The following is a 26430-nucleotide window of genomic DNA, read 5'->3' as shown; positions in this document are numbered from 1 at the left end:
GAGCCTGGAAATTGAAGAGTTTTATCTCTTGGAATTCCTTAAGAAAAACCTTGGCTTAATAATTTAAATGTTTTCATGTCTGAAGCAGGAAAATGCATCAGTTATTACAGGCGCATTCTTGTTTTTCGATGCTTACTTGTTAGGACACAGGCCACCCTTCACTGCCAGTAATGTGTTCTTAGATGGAATTAAAATTGAGGCCACATCATATTCTCATAGCCAAACTTGTAAATCTATCCTTTAAAGCTTAAATTTCTGCTTTGATTAGATGCAAAACATTCAGTTGATTTATGATGGTTTAATTATAAGAAATCAGTGAAATAAAAACAAATTAAACTGTTTTAATTGCTTTTGGGTTCAATTAATCAACTATTGCCTACTTGATATGTCTACCAACATTAAAACAAGGAAATATATTCATTAGTTTCATTCACTTGTTATTGAAATGAGACTTTATTATTTCTCATTGATCTCCTGCCAGGATGGCAATATTTTACTCTTCAACAATGCACACTGATATGAAAGTTGGGAAAAGGTTTTTATCCTGAATGTTTGAAAATGAACCAATTAACTGTACGACCCTAAACCTTTCAGAATTTTTCCCCATTCTATTAAAATCATACAAAGATTACCCATGAATAATCTTAGTTCTTCAAATTGGTTATTGCAACTAACACAGTACACATTATTCTCCATCACTGTGGAAATACAGAGTATCTCAAGAGAGTCTCCTACTCAGCAACCTAAAGGTTCTTCTACACATTTTGAAAAGACTACCAAGATAAGAACAAAGAAAAAAAACAGGTAATTTACAAAGGTTTTTTTAATACACAAACTTTTAAAATTACAAACTGTAATTTATCTATTTACAGAATCTAAATAGATACTACCATGGTAACTTACAGTTGAGTGATGCTGGTGGGTTATCTTACAGCTTTAGAAAGTTTTCTTCGGCCGGGCGCGGTGGCTCAAGCCTGTAATCCCAGCACTTTGGGAGGCCGAGACGGGTGGATCACGAGGTCAGGAGATCGAGACCATCCTGGCTAACACGGTGAAACCCGGTCTCTACTAAAAAAATACAAAAAACTAGCCGGGCGAGGTGGCGGGCGCCTGTAGTCCCAGCTACTCGGGAGGCTGAGGCAGGAGAATGGCGTAAACCCGGGAGGCGGAGCTTGCAGTGAGCTGATATCCGGCCACTGCACTCCAGCCTGGGCGGCAGAGCAAGACTCCGTCTCAAAAAAAAAAAAGAAAGTTTTTTTCTTTCAGGGAGTCTGGCCCATGATGTGACATAGGATGGCCCACAATCATCTGATTCAAAAATAGAGTGTCTCTGTTCCTATCAGTGCAGGATGTTTGCTATATCACACATCATTCTCACTTCTTTACTCATGTCCGACTGTACTATCTTATAAACTGGTAGGAAGAGGGACCCCTTCTATTTATAGTCTCTTTAAATACAGACTTCAAAAGGGAAAATGGCAAGGTAGGAATTTTTAGAGATTCATCCTTCTGCTAAAACGATTAAGCTGCAAAAAAATAATTGGAACCAACTGTTTTGGAATGCTGGAATTTGATAAGATATTTATAGAAACTAGGGGAGTGTTTGGTGAGGGGAGAGGCTGTAAAACTTCACTCAGGGAACAGCATGCTCAAGCCATCAACCATCCCCCCATTCCTTAGCTCCACCGTAGCCACAGGAACGGTAACTTATTTTCCTGGAGCAGCTGGCTGGAACTAGAGTGGGCAATAAGGACCTAGTCCTCCAAAAATTTGGGGCTGTGTATTATGTTCACTTTGGAGGTTCCTGGAAGGACCAGTGCAGACCCTTGTCTTTGTTTTGACCCCATCTCGCTTCCTTCGTGGAGTGTATCAAAAGATTTGAAGAGATACATATCCTTTTTTTTTGAACCAGACATTTAAGAAAATCTCTCTCAGGTCACAGGCTGATCATAGAGATAAGAACAGAAATTTCAGTGACTACACACACAATGAAGAACACAGACTTTGCAAAAATAGTTTGGAAAAGTCACTAGACAGGGCCAGGTGCAGTGGCTCCTGCCTGTAATCCTAGCACTTGGGGAGGCCGAGGCGGGTAGATCACTTGAGGTCAGGAGTTTGAGACTAGCTTGGTCAACAGGGTGAAACCCCGTCTCTAATAAAAATACAAAAAAATTAGCCAGACGTGGTGGCATGTGCCTGTAATCCCAGCTACTCGGGAGGCTGATGCAGGAGAATAGCTTGAACGCAGGAGGCGGAGGTTGCAGTGAGCTGAGATCATGCCACTGTACTCCAGCCTGGGTGACAGAGAGAGACTGACTCCATCTCAAGAAAAAAAAAAAAAAAGTCACTAGACAAATGCACGATTACAGACCTCAAAAGCAATTCCTCAGAAAGAGAAGAATGATTTACAGAGTTACCACATTATACTAATTGTGTAGTTCTCAGTAGTTCAATATAAAATTCTAAAGCATACAAAGAACAGGGAAGAATGGCTCATTCACAGAAAAAAAGAATTTAACAGAAATTATTCCTGAGGAAATCCAGATATTGAGATTACTACTCAAAGACATTAAATCAACTGCATTAAATATGCCTAAGGAGTTACAAGAAACCATGGAAAAAGAAAGGATATCAGGGGGATACTATTAAAAAGAAGGAATGTCAATAGACAGGAATTATATTAAAAAATAGAAATTCTGGTACAGAGATGTATGATAGTAAAAATAAAAAATTCACTAGAGGTGTTCAATGGCAGTTATGAGGAGGCAGCAGACAGAATCAGTGAACTTTAAGATAACGCAATTGAATTTATCTAGTCTGAGGAGCAGAAAGAAAAAATGTAGAAAAATAAAAGACCTGGGGGATACCATCAAGCATACCAATATATGCCTCACTGGAGTCTCAGAGGGAGATGAGAGACATAAAGGGTAAAAAAAAAATTTAAAGAAATGGCTGAATGCTTCCCAAATTTGATGAAAGACATGAATCTATACATTCAAGAAGCTCAGCAAATTCCAAGCAGGATAGACTCAAAGAGATCCACAATGATCACAATATGAGTCAAACTGTTGAAAACCTGAGAGAATCTTGAAAGCAGCAAGAGGGAAATGAGTCATCACATACAAGGAATTCTCAATTAGACTAGAAACTATGGAGGTCAGAGGCAATGGGATGGCACATTTAAAGTGCTGGCTGAAAGAAAAAAGTAAACCTGCCAATCATAAATTCTATATTCAACAAAACTATCCTTCAAGGATAAAAGAGATATTAGTACATTCCCAGATTAAGAAAAGCTAAAGAAGCTTATTACTACTAGACCTGCCCTATAAGAAATGCTAAAGGAAGTCATTCAACCTGAAATGGAAGAATAGGCAGTAACTTGGAACCATATGAAGAAATAAAGAACACTAATAAAGATAATTACATAAGTAAACATAAAAGCTAGTATTATTGCACTTTTGGTTTGTAACTCCTCTTTTCTTCCTATATTATTTAAAGGAAAATTCATTAAATAATAATTTTAAGTCTAGGTTAATGGATATCTAAGTATAAAGATGTAATCTCTGACAATAACAATACAAAGGGGGAGGGACAGAGATGTATAGGAGCAGAGTGTTTGCATTAAAACTAAGTTGGTATTATTCAAACTGAGTGACTGGAGGCTTAAAATGTTAATTATGATCCCCAAGGTAACCACTAAGAAAACAACTAATAACCAAAAGAGTCATACAGTGACATTATCAGACAAAACAAATTTTAAGTCAAAACAGGTTACAAGACACAGAAGACCATTATATGGTGACAAATGTTCAATTATCAGGAAGATTTATACAATTACCAACATATATGCACCCAACAACAGAGCTCTAAAATATATGAAGCAAAACTTGACAGGACTTAAGGGAGAAATAAATAGTTCTACATTAAGACTTGGATACTTCAATATCCACTTTCAACAATTAATTTAAAAATTAAGATAAAAGATCAATAAGGAAAGAGAGAACTAGAACAACACTTTAAACCACTTAAATCTAACAGACATATATAGAACATGCTACCACTAATAGCAGAATGTACATTTTCCACAAGTGCACATGGAACATTTTCCAGGAGAGATCATATGTCAGGTCAAGAAAACATGTCTTAATAAATTTAAAAAGAACTGAAATTATACAAAATGCCTTTTCTGATCACAAAGAAATGAAACTAGAATAACAGATGGAAACTGGAAAACTCATAAATATGCAGAACTTAACACATTCTTAACCAATGGGCTAAAGAAGAAATCACAAGGAAAATTGGAAAACACCTTTAGCAAATGAAAGGCAAAATGCAACATTACAAAACTTACAGGATGCAGCAAAAACAGTGCTCAGAGGGAAACTTATAGCTGTAAATGCTCACATTAAAAAAGCAGATACAAATGATCACATTTGGGATTTTAAAAGCAGATATATCTGAAATCAGTAACCTACTCTACACCTTAAGGAACTAGAGGGGAAAAAAAAAGAGCAAACAAAACCCAATGCTAGCAGAAGGAAGAAAAGCATAGATTAGAGTGAAGATAGAGAATTTTTAAAAAAGATCCAGGCACGGTGGTTCATGCCTGCAATCCCAGCACTTTGGGAGGCTGAGGTGGGCGGATCACGAGGTCAGATCCAGACAATCCTGGCTAACAAGGTGAAACCCTGTCTCTACTAAAAATACAAAAAAAAAAAAAAATATATTAGCCAGGCGTGGTGGCGGGTGCCTGTAGTTCCAGCTACTCCAAAGGCTGAGGCAGGAGAATGGTGTGAACCCAGAAGGCGGAGGTTGTAGTGAGCTGAGATCACGCCACTGCACTCCAGCCTGGGTGACAAAGCGAGACTCTGTCTCAGTAAAAAAAAAAAAAAAAAAAAAAAAAAAAAAAAAAAAAAAAAAAGAGAGAGAATAAATTAAAAAAGTAAAAACCAAAAGTTCATTCTTTGAAAAGATCAACTAGCAATGTTTACCTTAGATTGGGTTAAAAAAGAGAAGACTCAAATCACAAAAACAGAAATAAAGAGGGGGCATAACTACTTACTGTACAGAAATAAGAATTCTGTAAGAAAATACTGTGAACAACTATACGCCAACATGTTGGATAACTCAGATGAAACAAATTTCTAGAAACATATACAAACGGACTCATAAACAGAAAGTCTACATAAATCTGTAACAAGAAACTGAATCAGTAATAAAAAATGTCCCAATAAGAAAAAGCCCAAAATCAGATGGCTTTACTGGTAAATTCTATCAAACAATTGAAGAATTAATACTGACCCTTCTCAAATACTTGCAAAAAACTGAAGAGGAAGGACACTTTATAATTCATTTTATAAAGCCAGCATTACTCTGTTGGCCAGATAAAGACACTACAAAGAAAACTTTAGACCATCATCCCCTTAAGAATACAGATGCCAAACTCCTCAACAAAATACTAGCAAACTGAATTCAGCAGCATATTAAAAGGATTATATACCACAACCAAGTGGGATTTATCCCTGGAATGCAAGGATAGTTCAACACACAAAAATCAATGTAATACACCATAACAGAATTAAGCGGGGGGGGGGAATCATACAATCAGCTCAAATGCAGAAAAAGCATTTGACAAAACCCACAACCCATTCATGATAAAAACACCCAATAAATTAGCATAGAAGGAAACTTCCTTAACATTGTAAAGGCCATATGTGAAAAACTCACAGATAATAATATCATGCTCAATGGTGAAAAACAGAAACCTCTCCCCCTAAGATCAGAAGCCAGATAAGGTTGCCCATTTTCACCACAGTACTTAAAGGTTCTAGTCAGAGGAATTAGGCAAGAATAAGAAATAAAAGGCACCCAAATTGGAAGGAGTAAGTAAAACTATCTCTATTCAAGATGACATGATCTTATATGTAGACAATGCTAAAGAATCCACACACATACAAAATTATTGGAGCTAATAAATCTAGCAAAATTGCATAACACAAAATCAATATGCAAGAAAAATCAGTTTATTTCTATATGCTAATAACAATTCAAAAACAAAAATTTAAAAATCTCACAATAGCATCAAAAGAATAAAATATCTTGGAATACATTTAAGCAAGGAGGTGCAAGACTGGCACATTGAAAACTACAAAACATTGCTAAAATAAATTAAAGAAGACTAAATAAATGGAAGGCTATCCTGTGTTCATGGCCTGGAAAACTTAACATTGTTAGATGATGATACCATCCAAAGGCATATAACAATTCAATGCAATCCCTATCAAAATCCCAATGGTGACTTTTGCTGAAATAAAAACAGCCATGTGAAAAATAATATGGAATTTCAAGGAACCCAGGATTGCCAAAAAAATCTTGAAAAAGAAGCACAAAGGTGGAGACTTATACTTCCCAATTACTACAAAGCTACAGTGATTCAAACAGTACAGTACTGATGTAAAGATGGACATATAGGCCAGCAAAATAGAACTGAGAGCCCAGAAATAAACTTTCACTTCTCTTTTCGACTGATTTCTGACAAGCGTGTCAACAGCATTCAATGGGGAAAGAAAAGTCTCTTCACAAGTGTGCTAGAAAAACTGGATATCCACATGCAAAAGAAATTAGACTCTTATTTCATATACAAAAATGAACTCAAAATAGGTCAAAGATCTAAATTTGAGAGCTACAACTTTATATAAAGCCCTTAGAAGAAAACATAGAGGAAAATCTTCATGTCCTTGACTTTGGCAATGGTTTTTTAAATATAACATCAAAGACACAAATAACAAAAGATAGATAAACTGGACTTCATTAAAATTACAAACTTTTGTGCATCAAAGGAAAGTAGCAAGAAAGTGAAAAGGCAACCCACAGAATGGAAGAAAACATTTGCAAATCACATATTTTATGAAGGTCTAATATTCAGAAAATATGAAGAACTCGTACAACTCAACAACAAAAAGACAAACAATCCAGTTAAAAAATGAGCAACAGACCCAAATAGACATCTCTCTAAAGAAGATAAAAATGACAAAGACATTCAACATCAGTAATCATTATGGAAATATAAGTCAAACCTCCCACAGAATGCCACTAGGATGGCTATAAAAAAAAAAAAAAAGAAAAATCTTAAGTGTTGGCAAAGATGTAGAGAAACTGAAATCCTTGTGCACTGGGGCCACTGTGGGAATGAAAAACAGGGCAGTTACTGTGGAAAATAGTTTGGTGTTTCCTCAAAAAGTTAAATATAGAGTTATACAATTTGACTTAGTAATTATGCTTCTGGGTGTATGTGCAAAAGAAATGAAAGCAGAAATCAAATAGGTATTTGTCCACCCTGCAATATTATTGACAATAGCCAAAAGGTGGAAACAACCAAAATGTCTATTGGACTGATGGATGATAAGCAAAATGTAGTATATATATGTAACGGAATATTATTGTGCCATAACAAGGAAGCAAATTCTGAGACACGCTACAGCACAGATGAGCACTGAAGACATCATGGTAAGTGAAATAACCCAGACATAAAAGAACAGATATTCTATGATTCCATTTCACAGAGACAGAAAATAGATTAGAGGACTGTGGGGGGAACTGGGAGTTACTAGCTTAATGAGTTCACAGTTTGTTTAGGGTGTTAAAAATTTTAGAAATAACGGTGATGGTCATACAGCACTGCAAATGTAAATAATACCACTGATTTATACACTTAAAAATGGTTAAAATGGCAAATTCTGCTTTACATATGGTTTATCAACTCCCCAAATGAAAAAAGTTTTCTTACAGTGCATAAAATTTCTCCATGTGTTTGTAGGGGGAGAATAAATATCTAAGGGTAGGAAAGCTCCAGAGGCAAATCATGTATCAGCCCAAAAACAGGCTTCTATGTTCCATCATCTGGAAGAAAAATATAAATGGCCAGCATGTGCACCTAAGGCATCAGGTATAAAATAGGGTTGCAAGGGGAAACAGAGAGGCATGTCCTCATGGAAGAGAGATAGCACACAAAGGGTCAGGTGCAGGCTGAGTTTTGTTGGACCTGCCAAGCTCTGCCTAGGAAAGCGTGAGGTGTGATTGTGTTGCCATGCCTGACTATCTGAAAATCTGATACTAGGGTTGGGACAAGAACTCTTGAATTTAGGTCTACCCAAAGGGTCTATCTTTGGAAAAGGCATTAGAGGTACTGGATGCCTACTAATCACAAAGCAATGGAGATGTATTCCACCACTACAGTTGACAGCATCCAAAGATGGCTGCCTTCTCCCTTACAGAGATAGAATTCACTTCCTTTCCCCTTAAATCTGGCCTGGCCCAGTGACTCCAACCAACAGAACAGGGTAGAAGATACACTGTGGTAGGCGGTCTCTAAAATGACTCCCAAAGTTCACTGCCTAGGGTATTCACAGACTTGTGTAATTCCTTCCCCCTGAGGGTGAGCTGGACTCATTAACACTCTTCTGAGATTAGGTTATAAAAATACCATGGATGCCATCTTGAATGGGCTTGCTCCCTCTCTGATCACTCCCACTGAGAGAGCAAGCTGTCACATCATGTGACAAGCAGCCCTACAAAGGGGCCCACGAAGCATGGCGAGGAACCACAGCCCCAAGACAAATAGCTTGTGAGGAACCGATGCCTGCCAAAAACTGCACAGTGAACTTGGGAGGGGATCCTTCAGCTGCAATGGACTCTTGAGATGGCCCCAGCTGACACCTTGGCTGCAGCCTTGTGAGAGATGTTGAGCCAGAGGCACCCAGCTCAGTCACTCTCAGATTCCTGATCTACAGAAACCATGAGATAAGAAATGTTTGTTGTTTCAGCCACTAAGTTTTTGGATAATTTATTACACAATGACAGATAACTAATATAGACATTCTAGGACTTCTAAGACCAGGCCTTTGCTCCTTCCTCTTAGAACCCAAGCCATTGTGCTAATAAGCAGCCCAAGCCACGTGGAGCAGACACGTGGACAAGAACCAAGCTGCTCATGTGGACAGCCCCAGTCAGAATGGAAACTTCAGACACACCATCCCAGCCAACTGACTGCCATTTAAGCCACCCCAGCTGAGGCCCTTGACATCACAGAACAGAGATCCCCTCTATGCCCTGCTGAATTTCTGACCCACAGAATCATTAAGCAAATAAAATGGTTGTTGTTTGAAGCCACTAAAATTTGGGGTGGTATGTTATATAATAATAACCAGAACAAACACTAATTATTAGGATTTGCAGTGAGGTAGCAGATCATACATGTAGAGATCTGGGGCATGTGGACTGCTTTACTGAACCCCAGCAATTTATTCATGAATGGTGGACAAGTGGACAGTGGTCTGCTTAGGGACTAGAGGATGGGGTGCATAAGGAAATGATCCCATGGCCACAAACTACAATTCTAAGTCTAACAGGCACTGTCTTAGAAATGTGAGTTGTTGGTCAGAGACAACAGCTTAAGCCAGGCCAACTAAAGAATAAGAAATTCCTTGCATGTGTTCTGTTGGAATCAGAAATCTCTAAACTAAAAGGCTCCACAAAACTAGTATCTTGGTTGCTGCTAAGGAAGGCAGCACCAATATTTTCCAGCATTATTCAGTAATACCTGTTCACCCAAAGAAGAACCTGCCAAATCCCTGCCTCTAACAGATCTAAAATAGAAAAGCTTTATCAAATTGAATGAATTAAGGCAATGACAAATATTTAGAGAAAAGAACAGTACTATTCATATTAAAGTTACATTGATAAGAATTCAACATTGCAACAAAATATTAAAACAGACCTTCTGAGAGACAGCTAGTAGTGAGTAGTGTAGGGCAGGCTGCTTGTGGAGAGGGCTTGCTTCCTCAGAAAAAAGCCTGTGAAGTTCTAATTTTAAATAAAGGTAGTCATTCATCTCAAAGCTCCCAAACCTTTCAGGAATGTTATTAGGAATCACATGATATAACCCTATTCCTCCAAAGCAAAAGCATAAGACCATCATTCCCTATATCCATAAACTAAGAGGAACAAGAATGGGAGAAAGTCTACAAATGTGTTGTGTGTCTACACTGGCAAGGCTGGACTTCAAGATCTCAATGTGCACACTCTGAAACGTAAGAGGATGGACTGCATGAACCTGGGATTAGCAACAGCATTTGCCAAATGCTGTTCTTCAAATGCCAATCAGCCATTCCAAATCAGTATCACTAGCTTCTGCCTGAAAAAGTCACAAAAAGTCAGTTGCCTCCAAGATCCAAACAGTAGAAACTCATTAGTGCCCTATTCAATAATATTCAAAACATGTGTACTAATTAACATAGTCTGTGATGCCAAGTGAGAGATGGTCTGATGCACTTGATGTGCGGTGTACTACAAACTGGTACCTGACTCACCTTCAAATGAGTAAATGTCAAGTCATGGAATACAGATTCCTGGGAAGAGCTACACAACAATGCTGCCACAGTGCAGCTGCAAGACACCAACTAGCAAACATCTAGCTAATTCATTACCTAGCAAAGTAGTATTCCATGTCATCAATTCCAGTCTGACTAATAATGATGCTGAAATTGAGTTCTTATAGTAAAGAAATACTTTATGTTGTATCTATTGTCTTTAAAAAGATATTAATAATGATTTTAAAAATACTACTGGTACACCAAAAAAGAAACATATATGATCATTGTTAGAATACCGAAATGGAACAGAGGAATATACAAAACCCAGAAAATGTACATTTAATTAGGGGACATTTAGGGGATAATTTGTCACAAAGATAAATGATGTAAAGGACTAAAGCACAGAGTACAAAAGGGCAAACACTCTTTCCCCTCCTTTCTGAGAAGCCCTAGACTAACACGTGCAGGTGCCACAAACTGGTCTGCATTTGGCCGGCTTCCTGTGTCCATTAGCAAATAGACACGCTACAATGAAGAAATGCTTTTCTGGGCATTTTGGTAAGGATTATGAGTCCATTTTCAGACAAACCTAGTTATGAATGTACACTTCTTTTCAACCAGATTATAATGCAAGGAATAAAACTACCTTCACCTGAAACTGAGGGAGATTTGTAGTAGCCTGGGAGACAGGTGAAGATCGAATAAGTAAATCTCAGCCATTTGTAGTTTAAATGTTTCAACAAAATAACTGCTATTTTCTGCCCCCATATGATTTTATTAATCAGCGGCTCTGGCAAACAAGACCATTAACTGTAGCCCTAGAAAGCCATATTAGATTGTAGAAGGCACAGGTACATTTATTTTCTGACCAGGAGGCACTGTGATGTAGTTTTAGGGTCATATAACTAAGACCTTCGTGATTAAGGATGATTTCATCTCCATAGTGACTCGTTTAATCACCCTATATTTAAATTCTTCTCTCCTCTCCCCTTCTCTGGCTTTTTAATAGATTTAAACAAAATGGCTATCAGTCTCTGACTTCAGTGATTTCTGTCATCGACCATTCAGACATTTTCCTCATTTCTCACCATCACTGTGCGATCCATTGGCCTTGTACGATTCTTGGCCAATGGCCATATTAATTTTCTACTTGAAAGGACACAAATAGAATAGTGCTTATGATGAAGGTAGTCAGAGGAGCTTGGGGAATAGCTGGTCATCTTGCTGCATAGCAATTAGCTTGGCAAACTGAAACAGTCACACGATTGGATCTGATACCTAGCCAAAATTGCCAGAAGAAAAAAACTCATTCTGTTGGGGGTGTTAAATGGCTTTTTAAATAGTGACTATTACAGTTATATTTGCCCTTTTAGAAATGGTACAGGCAGTGTGACATCAGAGATCTCCGTTTCCATGGTGATTATTAGTGATGGCATTTCAGATGTTGTGGTTAGCTTCTCCAGTATAATTCCTTGCACTTTATATCGTAAGAGAGGAGACACAAAAACTGCTCATGTTAACATTTTTAAAGGAAAGAATGCTGATCATCCAAGTAGATAAACATCATGGTTTCTGAGTAAATATAATTTGTTAACCTTGAACAGATGTGTGTTGACAGAAGATATACGGGTTAAGCTGGCAAATGATACCACTTGGAATTAATAGGGACTAATTAATTGCTTAGATATTTGGCAGCAATTAGCTGTTATTTTTTGCCTACACATTATTTTATAAACTGGTGGTTCTCATAACACTGATTTGTCCATTTTTATATGTAAAAAAAGAATATTTTCTTACTGTGAAGTAATTATTCTTGAGTTACGAACTAATCTGCAGTCTAAGTTGGGAGAAAACTTATCTTCCTCTGCAGTCAAAGACAATCAATGAGGGGAAGGTGGGTGAGTTTCCCATAGCCCAACACGAACATTCACGCAGGGCAGGGTGACATTTCACACATCTTCTTTTTTCATACGTCTCTTCATTTCATACGTGACCCCTCAACACACGGTGATTTTGATGCTGATGAAACTGAACATTTCATTTTTACTTTAATTTTCACATTTAGAGTTGATGGTTCACTTTAAAACACAGTTCACTAAGAAAAAAACAGAATAAACCTAAAGGCCTCTCTTTCAAGAAATTGCTTTGTTTGATTTTGATACGCGAGAAAGTTTTCCATTTTCTCATGTAGCCATAAAGGTAGTCATCTTTTTAAAAAGATAATCTGCTATAAAACACACAGTGTATACCTATAAACAAAGTCTATTGAAGTAGCACAGATAAAAAACCAATTTGTTTTTAAATACAGAAAAAAGAATACCCAGAGTCTTTCTATAGTGACTCAAATCAGATCTACTGTGTAGCTCATAATATTGTTTAGAGGCTGAATCCAAGATTATAAACCCAAGTTACAGAGAAAATCTGCTGGCAAGATGAAGGGAAGTCATAACGAATCAAAATTCAATTAAAAAAAATTCTACCTAAATGCATTACTCTTACACAAGAATAAACAAAATGATAAATTATTCTGTCTTTCCCTTACTCAAGCTTACTATTTATGCCAGGACAGAACATCTAGGCCACCACTGTGTACAACTTACACAAAAGCCTACATACCTGGAACAAGGATAGATTTACAAACTGAGGACAAGGCTGGGAAAAAAGTAAACACTTAGGTCAAACAGTATTGCCAGTTGTGACCTAAGTTAATAGGCATTCACAAAGCCTAGGATTAATTACCTACGGGAAACTATCACCATTTTCATCAGCAAACACCCAACTTACAATGAGACTGATATCTATTACTGATGAAATTAGAGTCTCTTAATATGGCACAGAAAAGGTCCCACCTACAATTTAATCAGGAAAACATAACTGGTCATGTTGAGAACTAAAGAAGATACTAAGGGGTAGAATTCTAGAGTCAGAAGTGTAAAAGATAACCACATCCATTTTTTAAAAATAAGGAAATAAAGGCCCATGGAGAGCAAGTAAAATTATCTAGATCACAAGAAGAGCTACTGGCAAAGCAGGAATGGAATCCTGGCCACCTGTCCTCCCCACCCCCATCCCCCCACCCAAATCAGTGCCTCTTCTCAGCTAATCCAATGAGGTAACGTTGACAAAATGCAGCCCACAGACACCAGCACTATCATAAAGAGATTTTCATTCTAAGGATTAATTTATGGAGAATAACTGACTATTTACAAAAAACTAAAACACATGTACACGCAACACCGTACTCATATCAGAGAAACCAAAGTCAAAATGCAAAAACCGGAAAAACACAACATTAAAAGCATGATATAATAATAAGCTCTTCACATCTGCCCTCCTTGAAGTTCTGAATAATGGACTAACTTCTCCGGCATCTGATTCAGAAACTTACACAGAACAGTAATAGATTACTCAATTGGAGAAATAAAAATGCATCATCCAGACGGCAAGTGTTCTTAGTTCTTTCATTTGAAGGGTGACCAGTGCTTAAGTCAAACAGAAAGTCCAGGCTTACGTAGTTTTCCCTATAGAGAGCAACAGTGGGGCTTCCAGGCAGGGTGACAGGAAGTAATGCTTATGGCATCCTTCCTCCTGAACTCACTAGAGTCCCAAGAAGGCATTCCAGAACTGTTCCTACAGAAACCCACTGGCCAAAAGAAGCCCCTTGTATAGAAATGAAGTAGATCTATCATACCAGCCGACAAGAGAAAGGTTCTTCCCTGTTAATTTGAGCAAGTCTCTTCTTGTTATTTGAGAAACTCTACATGCAGATGATCTGAAATTGAGCTATTATTTAGACTATGATAAAAAGCTAGGTAGGTAGATATGCCAGAAAGAGGACAGATGCCGATTTCCACTTAAAAAATGGAAATCACCCTGCTCATAAAAAGCAGAAACTGAGGCTCTTATGAACAACTGGATATGACCTCAGGCAAGTCAGGGGTCCTCTCTGCATGCAACATTGTAAAAAGACACAGATGTCATGAAGGCAGATGAAATAATGCAGAGCAGTGATAGAATATGCATGCTCTTTAGTTTTAACGTTGATTAGGTTCCCACAGACACCAGAAAGTCGCATGACTATTATCAGACTCCGGGAGTGCAGCACTGCCAGGATCACAGAGCGTTATGATTATCTCAGTGACTGAAAAGAGAATACACATGAAAGAGAATACTAAAGTCTTGCTTGTGTATAAAGTGTGGCCGTAGGTATAAAGTGATGGCACAGGTATCACCTGGGAGCACAGGCCCCACCCAGGCCCACTGAGTCAGAGTCTGCATTTTAGCAAGATCTCCAGGTGATTTGTAAGCACACTGAAGTTTCACAAGCACTTTACTAGAACAGTGACAGTGCTCTGACAAAAGGGGCCATGGAAATTTCAGGTGTTATCAACTCTACACAGATGCACGTGCAGAGGGGTTCCAAGTCAGTCTGGCCTTTGCCTGGTACTTCTGATCAACTACAGGTTAAACAGTTGAGAAGTGAACCTTTTTTTATTACAGGTAACAGTACCAATGAAGTGAGCCTGGTTTAGTTACCTCTTCTTTCTGTGAAAGATAACAGAAAAAAAAAAAATAATAAAGCTGGACATGTTTAAAAAAAAAAAAAACTTTTAGTAATCTGTCTGGATAATGCCAAAAGCCTCAACCACACTAAATGATTATAAGTGAGCCTGAGTCATTACATTTTCGTAATTATAATAATTAAAACCCGAGCATGGGTATTGATTTACTGATTGGCAATGACTTATTATTATTATTTTTTTAAAAAAGCCTCATTTCAACTTTCATTTTCAGAAGAGATGATGTTCTCAGAAGGCGTATTTGAGCTTTAGGAATGTTGTAGTATTCGAGTGGGAAAACAAACATGCTGGGTGAAAAATAACCTACATTTTGATCATGGCTCTCACCCTGTTAGCTTCTACTGGGAACAGCGATTTCTGTAAGGGTACACTACAGAACAGCAGATGTGAAAGGGATCTATGTCATTTCTTGCTCCACTCACACACGCTGTACTGGGTTTTCCTTTTCATGCCCACTTCCCCAGTGACCTGCTGTCCTAGATAAGAAATGGGGAAGCTCCTGATGGGGTTCAGAACACACTACCCCAAAGACAGTGCCTTGGCATACTGAGTATCTTAAGGTGAAGGAATCAGAAAATGGCGTATGCAGGAAGGACCCTCTGACCTTCCCCTTTCTTCTCCCCTGACACAGGTCATGAGATGCTTATGAGGGAGGTGCCCTCATACCACCTGGAGCAAACAAACACCTTCACCTCTGAAGGCAGAGGGGTACCTTGAGGAATCTAAATGAACAGGCCTTGCTAAACATCCCCATTTCTCACCCTTAGCTCTTACTCCTGTGTCATGTCATATTTTTTCATGACTTTGCACTCATATAAAAACACTCAGGCTCAGCCATTTCTTAGAGTCTTTACTTCCTTATGAAGGCTTTCCTGTTCCATAAAATTTATATGCAATAAATGTGTATGCTTTTCCCCTGTTAATCTGCCTTTGTCATTTAATTTTCAGACCCAGCCAGGGACCCTAAGAGGGCTGGAGAAAACTTTTTTACTCCCAAACAGGGGAAAGCTGTTCCCCAGGATCGAAGTTACTGAGAAGAAAATTGAAAGAGCAGGAATCTGGCCTTTAAACAGCTTGTACTGGCAACTGAAGTTCTATTTTAATTTCTGAACAATAGTGATAATCTCCACAATAGTGAAACACACTCAAATTCCATTTCCTCAGATAGAGTAACTGGGCACAGCACAGGGAGGAAGCAACCACGCTGACCAGTGTGACAGAGTGCAGAAGAGGGGATATAGGTCACAGGTCTTGACTCTCAGAGGGCTCGGAAAGCTCTATTCCACTAAACTGCTTTTGTAACTTTTGTTTGAGCACAAGTCCTTCGCCAGTCAGCTCAGCTCAATTTTGAACGTAATAACCATCCACAGGGGCAAGAGGGTACCAACATAGTTTTCACTGTGGTGCCAAGTTCAAAATGGGAAGGAATCATGAACTTCGCCCTCCCCCAGTTACCTGATATCACAGCGATTTTCCCAGATCCATGTTCTTCTCTAGCTATTCTTTCTGCTTCCTCCATCAGCAGCATGCCAAATCCCTGCACAGAGCAACAAAGAGGAGTGGGAATTAAAAAGGAAGGCAGTTCATTAAGAGGGGTCCATAAAACAAGAAGGCTATATACTTTAGTAGTTGCTAAAATCTGTTAAAATAAGAGTGTAAAGGCCCACTTATGGGAGTAAGGAATAAGAAACCATTCAATCATACCAAAGGTACACTGTAGTAGACAATCGAAAAAGGCGTAACTTTCGAACAAGAGCTACCAAAAGGCATTTTGTGGATGATGTAATCTATTCACAGGAAGACAGTAATTCCCTCTCAAATTTTGTCTCTTTTTAGGTAAGTTCTAGGCAATCTCTAAATGATGGAAGTCTGGGGCAATATGTCTTTAATTTCTTAGTCACCTCTCCACTTTTTTTTTTTTTTTTTTTAAGATGGAATCTCCCGCTGTTGTCCAGCCTGGAGTGCAGTGGCTCACTGCACTGGGCGAGATCACTGTGACTCAATCTCGGCTCACTGCAACCTCTGCCTCCCAGGTTCAAGTGATTCTCCTGCCTCAGCCTCCCGAGTAGCGGCAACTACAGGTACGTGCCACCATGCCCAGCTAATTTTTGTATTTTTAGTAGAGATGGGGTTTCACCATGTTGGCCAGACTGATCTTGAACTTGACCTCAGGTGATCCACCTGCCTCAGCCTCCCAAAGTACTGGAATTACAGGTGTGAACCACCACTCCCGGCCACCTCTCTACTTTCTAAGAGTTGAGAAACCAGGCAAAATTCTTAAATCATCAATTTTGGAGCTTATATCATATCCACCATTAGATTTTAACACATTTTCTGGAAATTTTAAGAAGTGAGTTATTAAGGTAGGTTGTCTGGGGTTAGAATAGGGTTCCTCTATGTATAATATGGCTTAACCTTAAGAAGTGTTTCATAAGTGTTTTCCCATCACCATCTAACCTGATTCCACAGTAAGTGGACCCATATGAGATTGCCAGTATTAGACAATTTCTTACTTTCAAAAATACTAACTGCAGGCCGGGCGCAGTAGCGCATGCCTGTAATCTCAGCACTTTGGGAGGTCAAGGTGGGTGGATCTCCTGAGGTCAGGAGTTCAAGACCAGCCTGGCCAACATGGTGAAACCCCATCTCTACTAAAAATACAAAAATTAGTCAGGTATGGTGGTGCACACCTGTAATCGCAGCTACTAGGGAGGCTAAGGCAGGAGAATCACTTGAACCAGGGAGGCGGAGGTTGCAGTGAGCCAAGATCATGCCACTGCACTCCAGCCTGGTTGACAAAGTGAGACTCCATCTCAAAAAAATACCACTTCCATGTGGTTCAATTTGTTATGTTCCAACTGACTGAATCTCAATTTGTCCTTTCCTCCCAAAAGGATACAATCTGGGGAGAAAATATCTCTGAACAACTAAAACACTGGCTCCTCTGTTTCTATGCTTCTCTTTCCCCTCTCCTCCACCTCTGTGTCTTCCTCCTGTCTTCACCCCATTCCTTTTCTCTTTTCCTACTTAGGCAGTTTCTTACAAGTCAAATAGAAATGGAATACAGGATACCTGATGCTGAAATTTGGTAGGATCCCGGCTGCTCACAGGGACCACACTTCCATACACATGCAGCTCTCGTACTATGGAGACACCTCCACCCAATTCGAAACGGAAAGTTTCTTCTGAACACTTGCGTAATCGTAGGAGGCCAATCAAAATGTCTTGATCTGGGTCTTCATATGACAAGAATGTTTCCCAGCCACCATTTGCAACATAATCTCTCCTTACCAGTTCAACCTGTTTAGTAAAAAGCCACAAAAAATATTATTCAAAATTAAAGAACCAAATTCATTTTTGTAATTGTATGTATTTATTTAGGTTAATATCTAGTTAGGGATAAGGAATGAATAATCACTAATTATGTTTCTTTTTACTTGTCTACTCTCAAATAGCACCAAGATTAAAGTTCATACCTTGTTCATGGACTATTATAAAAGGAAAACAACTGTATAATTTCACAAATACTTGAACTTCATTAACCTTGAGACTCTTACAGAGATGCAGCTCAGTAAAGGCTTCCACGCATTTGACTCCCCATGAAGAGTCTCTAATGTAAAATTTCAAAATCCGTCACATGGGTAGCTCTCAGGAGCACCCCTTTGTCTCAAAACTGTCAGGTGCTCAATGGTTTGGGTTTCACCTTCTAATCTTATCGTCTCCACTGAAACCTACCTTTGGGGAAGAAAAATGTGATGCTGGTCACTGGCACCGTGATGAAATTTCAAGGAATTATGGCCTCCCACAGGGCACTTAAAATATTATGCATAATTTTATGGGATAAAAATGTTAAAGAAAATTCAATCATGGAGGGTAGCTTTTGGGGAGAGGCTTTGTGGTAGCAGTCTGCACAGGCTTTTGGCTCTTCAGCTCATTGTACAAATGGCTCTTGTACTTTTCCTAAATAGAAGCCATATGTAACAATATGCATGCACAGAGAAAAGTATACACATGGACACGGCCACATGCAGAAACACTCGGTAGATGAGCAGATTGTAACCAGAGCAAGGTGAACAATTCAGACTAACACATATTCCTTCTCAACAATGTTTGCTAAATAACTGAACTGCACAAGAATTTGGCAAATTGTGTTGGGTCTGCTTTTTCTCTCAAAAGGTCCTACATGTGAAAAATGTCAATTAACTAATTCATGCTGAAAACAGAAACATCAATGCAGAGATCATCTATTCCAGCCTTTCTCAAATGGGGCTCCACAAGAGAATCAAATCCTACAGAAAATTTGGCATACAGTTAGACATTATACAAGTATAAGAGAGAAGTTAATTCATTACATACCATCAATGCCTTAAGGCATTATGCTTAATTTTTGTGGATCCTGTGGATAAGGGCTGATCTATTCATTTGCTTATCACCATTGGGCAACAGCTGAATAGTTACACACAAAGAGAGAAGCAGATCATACTACACACTTCCCAAATGTAGCCTGTAGTCACAGGGGACTATTTACAATTGAATTAATCAAAATTCAATAAAATTAAAAATTTAGTTCCTCATTTGTACAAGCCACATTTCAAGTGCTCAACAGTCACCACCATATGGGATACTGGATAGCCCAGATCATAGAACATTTTCAACACTGCAGAAAGTTCCATTGGACAGTGCTAATCTAGAATGAGGTTCAGACTTCGTTTTCTTAACCTGGCTCTTCTAGAATTCTCCTATTTGGCTTTCATGGTTTGACACCGGTATCTAATCCTTGATTAGTCTCTGCTCTTAGTTATTCACTTCTGGGGCTCTGTCCTTGGTTAAGAACATGTGGGCGCAGGGTTGGCAAAGATCTAAGGACAGTACCTAGGCCCTCTACAACATTGAAGAGACTAACCTGGTATGGCCGTACTTTGTGATGAATTTCTTGGATTCCAACTTCTCTGGTTCTCACATCTCGACACTGTCAAAAAAAGTGGCGGAGCAGGGGGAGGGCACAAATATAAAACTGGTAAGTAATTCAATCTTTATTTTTATTTAAACCTCTCCACCAAATCCTGGGCTCAAAATTAAGTTTGCACATAACTTATAATGAGATAAAAGAGCTGAATTTCAAAATAAAACCACCTTTAATCAATCTGAGGATAGGGGAAACCAGAATAGGAATGTATGAAGTAGTACAGTATTGCTTTTAAAATAAATTTAGAATTCAAAAAAGATCAATATACAATATAATCTTAGCAGTAAAGAATGTAAGTCACAAGAGTAAGAAACAGGTTTGCCTGGGTGATATAACTATCTGAAAGTACAATCCAGAAGTATGTATATAAACAGTAAAAAGTAAATTCCTAAATTTTTAAAACCTTCTCCATTTTATGGCAGTTAACATTTTTAGCATCACCATATTTGTATCATTTTACAAATATCCAAAAAGTACATGTTGAAGATGGCTTTTTTTGTTTGTTTTTTTGCAAGAAGGGCACTGTGGAAGAAAGGAAGGGAAAGAAGAAGAAAGGGAAGGAGGGAGGGAGAGATGGAGGGAAGGAAGGAATGAAGGAAGGGAGGGAGGGAGGAAGGAACCTAGAGCTGTGTATTACATACTCTGAAGCACAATCACAAATGGCTCTTTGAATATCTGAGGAGGCATGGAGCTGCCTACAGACAATGCCAATGCAATGCCTGGTCTGCATGGCCAAGCATCTGTAATGTGGCTCTCACTTCTATTCTACAACCCACAGTGCATGCTACGCTACCAGACATTTACAATTACACAGTCCTTTTCATTATTATAAATCCTTGTAATTATTCAATTATATATCCTATGGTGTATTTCCCCCTTACAGAACAAACCATAAACATTTTCTTCCAGTGAGAAAAGATCACTGTGGGAAATTTGATGATGTCACGTAAGCTTTTCTACTAATAGTATATTTATGAAGGACTGCCATACATGCATATAATTCCAAGAGAAAAATAAGAGCTCATTATTCAGTTGTAGAAAATTAAAGCTACTTCTACAACCCAGGAACTGCTCAAGATAATGCTTTGCTGATGTGGAATCCATGAATTCCAGTAAACAAAAACTGTATAGCAGACGAAGATGATCAATCTCGGTAATTATTAATCTACTGAGTGTAGCTGCTGTCCTTTCACTACAGTAGTTCTATATAGTAGCTAGCATGGGAATGTATTACTGTTCCATGTTCTTAATGAACACCTGCATGCTGTTTCTTTTTTTTTTTTGGCATGCTTTTTTAAAGGCAGAGTTTGGTGTGTGCTTATTTTCTGCTCAAGATGTTGCCTCTAGGAACTAGATATATTTTGGCTATGACTGAATTCCAGCCTTTGGACTCAATCCTAGCTTACTTTAACAGAGGCTAACAAGGCTTATGAGGGGTGAGGGTTAAAGAAGATGGATGGACAACGAGATTGTTGGGATAACCAGGCCAGGTCAGTCACCTTGACCTTCTTGAAGGTCAGTGGCCTTCTTGGAGGCGAGAGGAGATGGAGAACATGAACAGCTTGAGTCTGGGAGGCAAAGCAGGCACACAATTTTGTTTGGTGCCATTAATTACTATAAATGCATTTGCTATTTTTCTGGAACATAAAATTCTTCACTTTTTTTTTGGTAGAATATGCCAATAATGTTCACAAACTCTCCCTTGAACAATCTGAAAAATTTTCTCCATAATAATTTGAGTGAGAGAATAAAATGTCTTAGGGAAGTCCACAAACACCATATGCAATCCTTGGAACAATGTCTTTCAAAGTGTGGCCCACATCTGAACTGTGCATGAGAACCATGTACCTAGTGCTGGATAACAGATTGGTCCCATCCCAACCTACTGATCCAGAATCTCTGAAGGCAGAGACCAGGAGTCGGCCCTTGGTCTCAACACCACTCCTGGTTTATTCCTTTAGCAGCTCTAAGAAGTTCCTGAGTACTGGAGTTTCAAACCTTCCTGTGACTTAACAATTTCCCACAGAGACTGTTAAGTTGCAGGGTCTTGGGCTCTTTTTACATCCTGGGCCAGCACAGAGGGGATGCTTAGTAAGTATCTGTGACCAAAGAAGGGATTTCAATGGCCAGAGGGATGGGAGACTGGTATATGTGGGGCAATAGCAGTTTTGGCAATTATTTCATGCCCATAATCCTTGTCTTTTCAAATGATTATACTTTCTTCTCAGGAATCACATCTTCCTTTTCTTCAGTCAATAACTGAATTCCTAGTACTTCAAAAGAAAAACTGTTTTTAAAAACTGGAATGGAGCACGCAGTTGGCAATCTGAGCAGGCAGAAGAGAGCAGAAGGGAATGAAGGAACAGCAGGCAGCCTCTGCACCACTGGCTTCAGCTCCGACATGGTCCAGTGACTATGCCTTCAACATCTGGGGACTTTCTGACCTGACCCGCAAGTCTAGTTTTAGGGGTGATAGCAGCAAAGTCGTTTAGCGTTTCAGATTCCTCTTTTTCTCAACAGCTGTGGCCTGACCACCATATTTGCTCGTACCTGTATTCCGAGGTCTTTCATTCTTGCAAGTGCCAGTTCTCTCAGGTTACCATGCTCTACTCCTGAGCTGACTAAAGGCATTGGAATATCCCTGTACACAGGAGAAAAACATAAGCTGTTGCAAAATAGAAATCATTCTCCACAGCAGTACGGCAAGGATATTAAAAAAATAGAACAAAAACAAAAAAGCAAGAAACGTATGAATCTGACCAGGAAATCAGAGGCAAAGCCTCCTAACAAGGAGCTTCTCTACGCCTCAGCTTTCTCATCAAGGAAATTATGACTTCCCCTGACCTTCAGGGTTTCTGTGAAAGGCACCTGATTGAAATCACTTTATAAGACTACAGAGTGCTAAACAAATGTCTGAATGCCCAATAACCATTTGTAAAGATTTTTTGAGTAAAGAGACATTTGTACCAAATAAATCAAGAAATAAATTTTTTCCTTTATGAAATTTGTTCAACAATGTAGCTTACACTTTCCCACACAGCTGCTGAATGACAAGTAACTGGGATGCTCAAAAGCCTGCCTTAGCCAACAACTGGTCTCAAAGAATAAATCTTTTTTCCTTGTTTCTCAAAAATCTAAGTTAAAAGTGACTATGCATTAGAGGAATAACAGCTTGCCTAAAGATAGGAGGAAATAAAATTTGTTTCCTAGCATTAATACAGCATAAAGTGCCAGGCATCAAGGAAACTTCCATCAAGAGCTGAAGTTATGAGTTCCATTTTAGTTGCTCCAACACTCTCCTCTAGATAAAAATCAGTATCTAAAGATAAAACAGTTAACAAAATCTGAAGTAAGAATATGCTCCGCACATCTGCTTCCTATTCAAAGACAAGTCTCTAATTTGTTTTGTCTCCTATGTGGTTGATCAGAGGAAAGATGTGGAGAATATGCCAATTATTTTTTCTTCTCATTCTGCTTTTGAATCAACTTGAGTCTTTTTCTCCTCTTTTCACTTATCCCTTCAAATGTTAAATGCAATTAGCTAATTCATCCATTTGATTTTAATAAGATATTCCTCCAGCAAAAGTATCAAAAGCCAATCAATTAGCTTTAAAAGCTATACAAATAAGTCTGTTAGGCTCTGGAAGCCAGGAGAGTTGCCATAAATACTCTATAAATCAAAGATAAGTCAAAATTCTTTAAGGCAAAGACACACTGGAGGGTTCAAAGTGAGAGTGATATAAAATGTATATATTACAGTGACCAGAGTTTGCATATATGGCTTACTTACAGTTTTTGGCAAAATAAATTTCTATCTTTGAAACTATAATTTTCTTAAAATCAAATACATTTTAAAATTAGTAATCAGGTGACGCTAAATGAAAGCTATTAAAGTAAAAAATATGGTTGATTTTGGCAAGGAACGTATGTATATTTTAAAAATTTTACTGTTTCAGATTGTACAAGCCAAACATAAAGTCTTCCAAATGCCCTTTTTTACCCTAAAATAATTTATAAAGAACTCACAAATATACAAATTATTAAATATATGGCTATACATTATATATATACACATATAAGAAATACATAAAACTTAACATTTAAAACATCATCATACGTGGCACAAAATTAATCTGATAAAGTCAGTGGCAACCAGTGTTAGTGCCCATTACATGACAAATACATTTAATTCTTGTTATCCATGATAGTTATGCTGTTGTGAATACTGAATTAGTGAATACTAAAGCATTGTCCACAGGGGATATACAGGGTTAGGTTCCTGTGAGCCCCTAAAACATCTTCAACTGATCAATTCATAACCTTGTTTGATGCACGTTTCTGTTTAAACGCACCTTATTTAACATATAGCTGATTCATTAACACTGAACTCATGGCCACAGCACTATAACTCATGGACAGCGCTATAACTCAAAGCAGCTTAACATATGCAATTTGTCTAAGGCACACAACAGCCTTCTTGCATTTAGGAACATGAGATAGCATCTCAGGACTACACCTGGGGCAGCGCTCCTCTCTATGTCCTTAGTTAATTAAGAAGAAAATGAATGAAGAGGTGTGGGATACCATGGATGGCTGGACATGGGAAGAGAGCAGAGGCCTAAAGGTAGGGCCTCTGTGGTTGAAGGATGACTGTATGCAGAAAACTGATCACTGAGAAGTTAATATCCAATGCATCAAAAACCAATTAAATTTCATATCCAGCCAAACTAAGTTTCATCAGTGAAGGAGAAATAAAATCCTTTACAGATAAGCAAATGCTTAGAGATTTTGTCACCACCAGGCCTGCCTTACAAGAGACCCTGAAGGAAGCCCTAAACATGGAAAGGAACAACCGGTACCAGCCATTGCAAAAACATGCCAAAATGTAAAGACCATCGAGGCTAGGAAGAAACTGCATCAACTAATGAGCAAAATAACCAGTTAATATCATAATGACAGGATCAAGTTCACACATAACAATATTAACTTTAAATGTAAATGGACTAAATGCTCCAATTAAAAGACACAGACTGGCAAACTGGATAAAGAGTCAAGACCCATCAGTCTGCTGTATTCAGGAGACCCATCTCACATGCAGAGACATACATAGGCTCAAAATAAAGGGATGGAGAAAGATCTACCAAGCAAATGGAGAACAAAAAAAAGCAGGGGTTGCAATCCTAGTCTCTGATAAAACAGACTTTAAACCATCAAAGATCAAAAGAGACAAAGAAGGCCATTACATAATGGTAAAGGGATCAATTCAACAGGAAGAGCTAACTCTCCTAAATATATATGCACCCAATACAGGAGCACCCAGATTCATAAAGCAAGTCCTTAGAGACCTACAAAGAGACTTAGACTCCCATACAATAATAATGGGAGATTTCAACACTCCACTGTCAACATTAGACAGATCAACGAGACAGAAAGTTAACAAGGATATCCAGGAATTGAACTCATCTCTGCACCAAGCGGACCTAATAGACATCTATAGAACTCTCCACCCCAAATCAACAGAATATACATTCTTCTCAGCACCACATCGCACTTATTCCAAAATTGACCACATAATTGGAAGTAAAGCACTCCTCAGCAAATGTACAAGAACAGAAATTATAACAAACTGTCTCTCAGACCACAGTGCAATCAAACTAGAACTCAGGACTAAGAAACTCAATCAAAACCGCTCAACTACATGGAAACTGAATAACCTGCTCCTGAATGACTACTGGGTACATAACGAAATGAAAGCAGAAATAAAGATGTTCTTTGAAACCAATGAGAACAAAGATACAACATACCAGAATCTCTGGGACACATTTAAAGCAGTGTGTAGAGGGAAATTTATAGCACTAAATGCCCACAAGAGAAAGCAGGAAAGATCTAAAATTGACACTTTAACATCACAATTAAAAGAACTAGAGAGGCAAGAGCAAACACATTCAAAAGCTAGCAGAAGGCAAGAAATAACTAAGATCAGAGCAGAACTGAAGGAGATAGAGTCACAAAAAACCCTCCAAAAAATCAATGAATCCAGGAGTTGGTTTTTTGAAAAGATCAACAAAATTGACAGACCGCTAGCAAGACTAATAAAGAAGAAAAGAGAGAGGAATCAAATAGACGCAATAAAAAATGATAAAGGGGATATCACCACCGACCCCACAGAAATACAAACAACCATCAGAGAATACTATAAATGCCTCTACGCAAATCGACTAGAAAATCTAGAAGAAATGGATAATTTCCTGGACACTTACACTCTCCCAAGACTGAACCAGGAAGAAGTTGAATCCCTGAATAGACCAATAACAGGCTCTGAAATTGAGGCAACAATTAATAGCCTACCCACGAAAAAAAGTCCAGGACCAGATGGATTCACAGCTGAATTCTACCAGAGGTACAAGGAGGAGCTGGTACCATTCCTTCTGAAACTATTCCAATCAATAGAAAAAGAGGGAATCCTCCCTAACTCATTTTATGAGGCCAACATCATCCTGATACCAAAGCCTGG

At 38.4% G+C, this 26430-nt stretch overlaps 1 protein-coding gene across 2 annotated transcripts in view; it reads right to left on the bottom strand.

The window, feature by feature from the left end:
- The window catches only part of ELP3 (elongator acetyltransferase complex subunit 3), a 117731-nt gene that overhangs the window by 13723 nt on the left and 77578 nt on the right, over positions 1-26430 (bottom strand). For both annotated transcript variants that reach the window (XM_033229391.1, XM_033229392.1), the window contains exons 11-14: positions 22467-22557; positions 19854-19919; positions 18023-18250; positions 16406-16487 (exon numbers count right to left, since the gene is read on the bottom strand). In XM_033229391.1, coding sequence (XP_033085282.1) covers positions 16406-16487; positions 18023-18250; positions 19854-19919; positions 22467-22557 — 467 coding nt within the window. The remainder of the gene's footprint in view (positions 1-16405; positions 16488-18022; positions 18251-19853; positions 19920-22466; positions 22558-26430) is intronic.

This window comes from Trachypithecus francoisi, unplaced genomic scaffold (assembly GCF_009764315.1).
Source record: "Trachypithecus francoisi isolate TF-2019V2 unplaced genomic scaffold, Tfra_2.0 Contig01440, whole genome shotgun sequence".
Classification (NCBI taxonomy): Eukaryota; Metazoa; Chordata; class Mammalia; order Primates; family Cercopithecidae; genus Trachypithecus; species Trachypithecus francoisi.
This window is presented reverse-complemented; position numbering and strand designations above follow the sequence as displayed.